The 9,762-nt window shown below is 42.4% G+C and overlaps 1 protein-coding gene across 1 annotated transcript; it reads left to right on the top strand.

Annotated features, from left to right (window-relative positions):
* The first annotated feature begins 2,237 nt into the window (after positions 1 to 2,237).
* Positions 2,238 to 5,585, top strand: ATP5MC3 (ATP synthase membrane subunit c locus 3). Its single transcript, XM_045480276.1, has 5 exons — positions 2,238 to 2,370; positions 2,557 to 2,665; positions 3,851 to 3,928; positions 4,443 to 4,636; positions 5,325 to 5,585. Exons 2-5 carry the CDS (start codon positions 2,627 to 2,629, stop codon positions 5,437 to 5,439), a joined length of 426 nt encoding a protein of 141 aa, XP_045336232.1. The 5' UTR covers positions 2,238 to 2,370; positions 2,557 to 2,626; the 3' UTR covers positions 5,440 to 5,585.
* The last annotated feature ends 4,177 nt before the right edge of the window (positions 5,586 to 9,762 follow it).

Genomic DNA, 9,762 nt, shown 5'->3' with positions numbered 1-9,762 from the left:
GGTAGAACACACCAAGGACCTATTATTGCCTCCTCTTCTAGGCCAGCTCACCTACTAATCGACATATTGACAGTTGGGAGCCTGGACTTAGATTGCACCTCTCCCTACCATAGGCACCTAACCCAAATACACCCTGGAAGCGATCCTCTTAGGAACCCTGGCTTCTCTCCTGCTTCCTCCTCCTCCTCAACAGTTACTGCTACTCATTTATGGCTGAAGAAATAGGAAGTTCCCTTACACCATCTCTGTACACAAATCCACTTAGGATAGTTTTTCCCTAAGAGAGTCTACTATTGAAGTATAGGATACGTGATGGTTAAGTTTGAGTCAACTTGACTGGCCATGGGTGTGCTTAGATTGAGTATTATCTCTGAGTATGTCTGTGAAGATGTTTCTGGATGAGATTAGCATTTGAAATCAGTGGACTTGGTAGACTGTCCTCCCCAATGTGGGTGGGCATCATCTGATCCATTGAGGGTCTGAATAGAACAAAAGGCAGAGGAAGGAAGAATCTGTCCCCTTTTCCCCCATCTCACTATGGAGCTGGGACATCTCATCTCATCTCTGGCACTCAGACTGGGAATTACACTATTAGCCTCCCTGGTTCTCAGACCTTTAGATTCTAACTGAATTATACCACTGGCTTTCCTGGGTCTCCAGCTTGGAGACAGCAGATCATGAGACTTCTCAGCTTCCATAACTACATGTACTAATTCTTCCTAAATAAGTCAATAATTAATTAATCAATTAATCTCCCACTGGTTCTGGTTCTCTGGCGAACTCTGATGAATACAGAGCTTTGTTTATTCTACTGTAGGCATCACAGGACACTACATACTTCAGGTAAGAAGTAAATACTTGAGGGGCGCCTGGGTGGCGCAGTCGGTTAAGCGTCCGACTTCAGCCAGGTCACGATCTCGCGGTCCGGGAGTTCGAGCCCCGCGTCGGGCTCTGGGCTGATGGCTCGGAGCCTGGAGCCTGTTTCCGATTCTGTGTCTCCCTCTCTCTCTGCCCCTCCCCCGTTCATGCTCTGTCTCTCTCTGTCCCAAAAATAAATAAAAACGTTGAAAAAAAAAAAAGTAAATACTTGAGAAAATAAATGAATAATCTCTCTTTGAACTGTACGTGTGAATTTACATGAATTATCTCTATTTTATGGCTAAAGATCGAGCCTAAAATGACTAGCATTCACGTGATTTTGAGCCATTTGTGTTTGAAGTTGGATCAGTGACACATTCTTATTCATTCTTCATGTGTTACTTCCGAGGGCTTCTCCCCAGGGTTGCTGCTAGATGATACTGAACCTTTGTGCTAACTAGAAAAAGGGTGACCCTCTGGGTGGATGTTGTCCCATGCCAACTCTCTAGGGGGAGTGGGTGTGATTTCAGCCCCCAGCTATCCCTTCAGCTCATCATACTAGATGTTTAATCTTTTATGTTGGCTTGTATCACTGCTAGTAGTCATTTGTTAGAACTACTAAGTAAAATTTACAGAATTTTAGATCCACCAGAAGTTCAGTAGGAGCCATTTTTTTCTGAGACATTTCTGCATTCATCGAAGAAGATGATGTGTTCAAAGTTACCAAAAACAAGTGTTAAAGTTGGGTGGGTTTTGAAAATACTCAGACTTTCCTTAGTCCCATGAAATACATCACATCCCTTACTTTTTCCAAGCATAGAGCTGGAAGAAAAATTGACCTCCCTTACTTTACAAAAGGCAACTTTATGCTCAGTCACATAACTGTTTGATCTATTCACATGCTCATTCCTTTGTCCCAGTATTTCTAGGTCATGTCTTCTGTCGCCCAAACGATTAGCCATACTTCTGGAATACTTTTCCAGATTCATTTAAAGAAATGTGCTTTGCTGGGACCTAATTTCGTCGGTCACGCAGTGACTGAGACTCCTTCCCCACGCACACAGAGTCCAGTTTCACAAAAAAAGGAGAAAGACCGGGAAGGGGGCCCCTCCCGTAATGAAAGAACAATGAAAGAACAACTGATTAAAAGGCCAAATCTCACAAGGTGCCAATTGAAAGAAAACGTCACGCTATCCTCCGGCCAGCTCAGATCAAAAGGGGAACGACCTGTTCAATTCTCTCAGCCAGGGCCAGTTTTCAATTTCTTCTTTCTGCTTCTCCTCCACCACCCCCTGCCCGCCAGCCCACCTGTGTGGGACTGTCGTTGTCGTTCCCAACTAGTTGCCAATAAAGTTGGTACAAAGTGACCTTGAGCGGCTTCCCTACTGCCCCGTTTCCCCGCCTTCTCCATCCGGGTGCCGCGGCGCGGATAAGAGCTGGACCGCGCCTGCGCGCCGCGCGCCGCTCCTTCGACCTCTGCCGCCGCAGTTGCCGCCGCCACCTCCCGGGAAGGTAAGCGGAGGGCGCGACAGCCGGGCCTGGCCCGAACGGAGCGGCGTCCAGCCGGGATCCATTCATTCTGCTGGCGCCTTGCTGGACGAGGGCCCGAGCCGACGGCGTGCTCCGGAGCCCGCGGGACGTGGGTGGGAAGGACGGGCCCTGGAGGGCACTTGACCTTAAGCCCCTTTACTTCCGCAGAGGGGAAGCAGAAGAGCCCACGTCGCCATTCACCCACGTCCTCCAGCCGCGCCGCCCCGAAGACTGTAAGATGTTCGCCTGCGCCAAGCTCGCCTGCACCCCCGCTCTGGTGCGTAGCCCAGGCTGGGCCGGGACGCGGAGGGCCGAGCTCTTGGCCCGGAGCGTCCACGTTGTTGAATGGGGCACGGCACACCAACTTCGGGGGACAGTTCACCCCTTCACCTCTTACCCTCTGTGTCCCCTCCTGCCTTTCCTTCTGATCCTGGGGCACCTCGCTCGGCTCCTCCCCACCAGTAGGGCGGTGGGGCGCAGCCGCGGCCTAGTTGTCACGCTTCGCTCGCTGTAGGTCAAACCCTCCTTGCAGCTAGTGCCGGAGCGGCCCCCTCCCCCACCTCCTCGGTGACTCTGGGGTTGGGGTCGGCGCGAAGGTTGGGGTGCTGTTAAGGATGCTGGGGGCCCCTGAGGCCTACTTGACCGCATTAGCGTTTTCCATTGCCTATCTGTAGGTCAAACTCGCTGCTGCAGAAGGAGGGACTTTGCCTCACCCTGTGTGGGCGGAGGAAGGTGGTGGAGGAGTCGAAAGTCTTTCTTCCTGCCTCTGGCTGTCATTTCCATAACCATTTTGGAGGCTTTAGGTGAAGTGAGGATGTGGGGGACTTGTCTTAGAGAATCAAGTCTTGGTTCTGAAGGGATTTTCTGTGACCTTAGTTTAGTGGACGGTCAAGGGCAGAGACGCTGGACTGCGAGACATTCCTTAGGGTCAGAGTATTTCCCCGATGATTCGTACGTTGGTACAGAATTGCTTAAACTGCTTTTTTATTTTATAATTAACGGACAGATAGGAATATCTTGGAAGTTGTGGGACTCATATTAACTGATGGGCTATTTTAAATGACAAGCTTTTCTAGCAACACTCCGATATACTTGTTGCTGCACATAAGTTTACTGAAGAATGTGGCATGTTTATTGCTGTTTTTCTGATCTGAGTTGTGGCACCACAGTAACTGAAAATCTAAAAATAATGCTTTCTTTCCACCAATTGTTCTTAGAAGTTTTATTCAGATTATTACAAATAGGTTATGTACCACACTTTAAACTTTAATTAGCAACTTTAGAACTATTAAAATACCTTCATGGGCTGAAAATAATCAAACAGCAAGACACCAGACAATACAGAAAAGTCATAAGCTCTCTGATTCATTTTTGCTGCTTGCTTTTTTAGAACTCCTGGTACAAGAAGGGTCATTGAAGTCTTATCCACTGTTAATATTTGGAATATTTTTTTCATTCATAGATCCGAGCTGGATCCAGAGTTGCATACAGACCAATTTCTGCATCAGTGTTATCTCGACCAGAGACTAGGACTGAAGAGGTAATAGCAGTAGTAATAGAAATTGAGTAACCCTACCAAGTAAGTCCTGTGGTTTTAATCAAAGGGGAGGAAAAACCTCATTTGTGAATGGTTTGAGAGCAGTCTTTTTCCACCCTTTTGTCAAAAAAATAGTGCAGAGGATAAGCCAATGAAAGGAACTTCTGTATCCAAAACTTACCTACTTGAGTTGTCCAAGAAATGGAGTCCAGTCCGTCTGTATATTTAAATACATAGTTTTGAATGCCTGTATTTAAGATTACACTTGCTACAGTTGTTGAAAAGCCTGCCCTACCAAAAAGCATATTCAAATACACTGTCTCTTAATTTTCAACAGCCTTATAATAGATATTGTTCTCCCTATTCTACAGCTTTGGAATTATTCTAAACTCTTGATTTTTCCATTTATTCAGACTCAGTTACAAAATAGAGAAGTAGCTACCATTTACAGGATAGTAATTAAAATAGCCAATTGTGATTATTGATTTGACCTTTGCCTTTATTTCCTTTTGTCTAGGGCTCTACGGTATTTAATGGGTCCAGGACTGGTGTGTCCCACCTAATCCAAAGGGAGTTTCAGACCAGTGCAGTCAGCAGAGATATCGATACTGCTGCCAAATTTATTGGTGCAGGTGCTGCCACTGTGGGAGTGGCTGGTTCTGGTGCTGGTATTGGAACAGTCTTTGGCAGCCTTATCATTGGTTATGCCAGGTAATTTCTATCACCAAATAAGCTACTTTAAGAGCATGCTTGACATAGTTGGAAACTTGGAAAACTAGTCAGATAATAAGTACTTTGTTTTAAGGGCCAACTCTGTGTCTTGCATTGTATTTTGAGGGCTTTGCATGCGTGAGCCCACTTAACTCTCACAACACCCCTTGGAGATATACTCCAGGTTACCTGTGAGGGATGAGCAACGTAGAAATTACACTGATTGCTCAAGTAGCTAGTAAGTGTCAGAAAATAAATTTTAATTCTGACTTCAGAGTCTGTACTCTTGATTGTGAAGCTGTTTTTGGAATATAGTTAACAGCACGGTCTTTAGAAGGATCAACTTCCGTTTTATTTAAGACCTTATTTCTAAACTATTAAATCTTAAGAGCACAGAACATACTTTCACAGGGATAGCAAATATGTCTGAACCCCTTAAAATGGATGAAGACTAACCATGTATATTGACATACAGAGTTAGCTTCCTACCTTTTCCCCATGTGATTAGGATTGAGGAGAAAGGAATAGCAAAGGCAGAAATAAAAGAGAGCTGGGCAAATACTTTTCCAGGACTCACCCAGTTTACAAAGATCCCACAGTAATAATCTGACTCTTTAGCATTTACCAAACATTCTGAAATTCAAATAATATTTCAGAGTAACAATTATATGTGTTGTGTCTCTTTTAGAAATCCTTCGCTGAAGCAGCAGCTGTTCTCATATGCTATCCTGGGATTTGCCTTGTCTGAAGCTATGGGTCTCTTTTGTTTGATGGTTGCTTTCTTGATTTTGTTTGCCATGTAACAGAAATTACTGCTTGAAATGTTGGCATTCATATTAATTACGGATGTAATTCTGTGTATCTTACTGTGACTCCGAAAACTATAGTGTTGGTGTCATGGAAATGTACGTTATTTCCAAGGTCATTTCATTAAAGGTAAAAACTTTAATTTTTGCTGTGATTTGTACTTACCTAAATTTAGATCATCATAAAGAAGAATATGCATTCAGATAGATGCTGTATAAGTCAGAGGAAACTACGGCTGTTGGCCCATGATGAAAGAGATCCAATTTCATGAAAATTCTCTTGTATAGTATTCTGCATATTGTAATTTGTAGGGCTTTTGGTTATCCATATAAAGGAGAAATATGTGTTTTCAGCTTCTATGAAACATGATAAATTAAACCAAAATAGTTAATTGCTTGAGATGGTTTTGTGTTTTTAAGAGCTGACATGAGTTAAAGGGTCTAGCAATACCTAGGAGCAGAATTACCTTCCAAGACTAACTTGGCTAGTATTACACAGCTGGATCTAAAAATAAATGTCAGCTTTTTAGGAATTGAAGTCTTGTTAAACGGGGGGGGGGGGGGGGGGGGGGGGGGGGGTTGCTTTTCAGTTACGTCTCACATTTAGCAATTAAGTGTCCTATAACAAAGTAGAGTTTCTAAGAAGAAAATCTAATTAGCATCTAGTTTCTTACTTGAACAAGGCTCTTGTTAAAAACCAAATACCAAAAAGTAAGCTGAATTGGCTATATTTTTAAAGCCAAAAGTTGCTAAAGCATTGGTTATCACTAGAATTTGGGGATGCTAGTTGATTCAACAGTAGTTTGTTTCTAATACTACATGGAGTATGTTAAAGAAGAATATAGAAATTGTACCTGTAAGATTTGATGTCTAGATCTTGGGAACCAGTTGTGGAAGGACAAGGGTATGTGCATCACACAAGTGCCACTCCCTGTCCTAGGAACTTAATGTATCTTAGGTAATTTAGTCCTTGATGACAGTCTTCCATAATTAGGGAGGAAAGATGAAGAGAAAAAAAGCCCAGAGGGGTTAATTCCCCAAATCACATAGCCATTAAGTGGCAATGTCAGGGTCCAGATTCAGACCTTCCTTGATTCCAAAGCCCATGCTTTGATTTTTTTTTTTCTTTTTTCTTTTTCTTTCTTTCTCCCCCCCCCCCTTTTTTTTTTTTTTTTTTGTAAGGGATGACAAAGGAAAAGCTGATTTGGGAGAAACTGTTTTGTTATAGAATTTAAAGCAAAAAATGGAAGTATAATTTTACAGATAGCCTTGTGGGCTTGAAAAGAGGAAAGGAATGGTGTTTGGTATGGAGTAGATTTGAATAAAAGCAGTGCAGAGCAGCAGTAAGAACCCAGCTCCCGATAGTTACCTGAGTTGGTAATGAACCTCGTTAACCTTACTTTATGACTACCCAGTAATATTGGAAAGTTTGTTAACACAAACTCATAAAGAGCAGTGAGGATTATTCAAGTCTGGTTATTGACAAGAAGAAATGACAGGTCAAAGGGGCTCTAAGCAACAGCAAGCCAGCAGCACATTGTTCAACAGGCTGCCTATGAGCTTCAAACTGGGTAAGGAATGAGTAGAGCCACAATAGTGACAAGTTGGAATAAAAGAGGCTGGTCAAGGGGATTCTGGAAAGATGGAGTAGGAAGCACCAAGAATCTTCACCACCTACACAGCAATTGCACTGTCCTATCTAATAGAACTATCTTGGAACTCTGGTCTATTAAAGGCTTGCAACTTCCAAAGGAAGGCTTGGACTGTAAATTGGGGTTAATTTCAATTTCAGGTCTTCATAGAGTAGCAGCTGCCACCCTCAGCCCCAGCCCCAGGGCAGGCCACTATGTACATCTTCCTGGAGCAGCTTACACACACCTTACAGGAGCCAGGGTAAGCAAAATGAACCCTGCCCTCCAAATACTGGTCATCAATGCTTTTATCACAGATTGCTACTTCTGATTACAGAGGTACAGATAAAGACGAAGGTGGCCATTGTTTCTGTACCTCCCTTAATTGTTACAAGCCCCTCTCCACTCCCAACTGAAGTGACTTCAGGGGATTTAAAGAGCTGGTATTCATTTCCACCCTTTTTTCTCTTTCCCCTTTTGGGAGCCAGACACTAAAGACTAGGACATTGAAAAACAACTGTATATACAGGGAAAAGTTGAAAGTGATCACTCGTGTCCAAGAAAAGGCACAGGCTCAGAAAAGACCTGAGAAAACAGTAAGTTTACACATCAGGCTAATCCTTGGCACAGAGATCATTTACAACAATTAAAAAAAAAAAAAAACCCTAGGAAAGAAGGATAATCTGCCAGAGATACCACATTATTCAGATATCTAGTTTGCAACAAAAAAATCACAAGGCATTCTAAACACAGGAAAGTAGCGCCCGTTCAAAGGGAAAATAGACTGTCCCTGAAAAAGACCTGATAGCAGATATCTAGATGAAGACTTTAAAACAACCATCTCAGAGATGATGAAAGAACTAAAGGGAGAGGTAGAGTAAGTTTAAAAAGTGATATATGAACTTCCTTACACTGAAACAGCACAAAGCTGCAATAATCAAGAGTGTTAATGGCATAAGGAAAGAGTAGACCAATTGGATAGACAGCCCAGAAATGAATCCTTGCATATATAGTCCAATAAGTCCCAATTTTGGTAAGAGTGCCAAGACCATTCAATGGGGGAAATGATAGACTTTTCAACAAATGGGGACCTCGGACACTGGATATCCACATGCAAAAGAATGAAGTTGGACCCCCATCTAACAACATATACAAAAATTAACTCAAAATGGATCAAAGACTTAGATACAAGACCTAAAATTACAAAGCTCTCAGAAGAAAACAAGGCAGGGTGCCTGGGTGGCTCAGTCAGTTAAGCATCTGAGTCTTGATTTCGGCCCAGGTCATGATCTCATGGTTCCTGAGATTGAGGCCCTCCTTGGGCTCTGTGCTGACAGCAGGAGGCTGCTTGGGATTCTCTGTCTCCCTCTCTCTCTGCCCTTCCCCCACTTGTGTTCATGTGCACAAGCACACGAGCTCACTCTCTAAATAAACAAACACTTTCCAAAAATGAAGAATAGGCAAAAGCTTCAGGACACTGGATTTGGCAATAGTTTCTTGGATATGACACCAAAGAAAGGCAATAAAATAACAAAATTAGATAAATTTAAGGTGAAAATTTAAAATTTTGTGCAGTAAAAGATACAGTCAACAGAGTAAAAAGACATCATACAAAATGGGTGAAAACATTGGCAAATCCTGTATTTGATAAGGGCTTAAAAATATCCACAATATATAGAGAAGTCCTAAAACTCAATAAAAACACAACACAATTTTAAAATGTTCAAAGGACTTAAATAGCCATATCTCTGAGGAAGATATTCAGATGGGTAACCAGTACACGGTTGTGTGATCTGAAAATATGCATGGTATGATCTCAATCTTTCTGTATTTGTTGAGGGCTGTTTTGTGACCTAGTATGTGATCTATTTTGGAGACTGTTCCATGTGCATTCAAGAAGAATGTATATTCTGCTTTAGGATGAAAAGTTCTGACTATATCTGTTAAATCCATGTGGTCCAATATCAGTGTCATTTAGAGCCGTTGTTTCTTTATTGATTTTTCTGCCTAGATGATCTGTCCATTGTTGTTAAGTGGAGTATTAAAGTCACTACAATTATGGTATTATCAATAAGTTTATGTTTGTGACTAATTGATTTATATGTTGGATACTCCCACATTGGGGCATAAACATTTACAATTGTTAGCTCTTCTTGATGGATAGACCCCTTAATTATGATATAATGCCCTTCTTCATCTCTTGTTACAGTCTTTATTTTAAAATCTAGTTTGTCTGGGGTGCCTGGGTGGCTGGCTCAGTTGGTTAAGTAGCGGACTTCGGCGCCGGTCATGATCTCACAGTTCGTGGGTTCGAGCCCTGCATCAGGCTCTATGCTGACTGCTCAGAGCCTGAAGCCTGCTTCGGATTCTGTGTTTCCCTGTCTCTCTGCTCCTGCCCTGTTCATGCTCTGTTTCTCTGTCTCTCCTTCAGAAATAAACAAACATTTAAAACAAAATAAAATAAAATCTAGTTTGTCTCATATAAGTATGGCTACTCCAGCTTTCTTTTGACCTCCGTTAGCATGATAGATGGTTCTCCATCTCCTCATTTTCAATCTGCACTTTGTCCTCAGGTCTAAAATGAGTCTCTTGTAGGCAGCACATAGATGGATCATGGGTTTGTTTGTTTTTTTTTTTTATCCATTCTGATACCCTATGTCTTGATTGAGGCATTTAATCCATTTACATT

This window comes from Leopardus geoffroyi, chromosome C1 (genome assembly GCF_018350155.1).
Source record: "Leopardus geoffroyi isolate Oge1 chromosome C1, O.geoffroyi_Oge1_pat1.0, whole genome shotgun sequence".
Lineage (NCBI taxonomy): Eukaryota > Metazoa > Chordata > Mammalia > Carnivora > Felidae > Leopardus > Leopardus geoffroyi.
The sequence above is the reverse complement of the archived record's forward strand: the minus strand, read 5'-3'. Positions and strand labels throughout refer to the sequence as shown.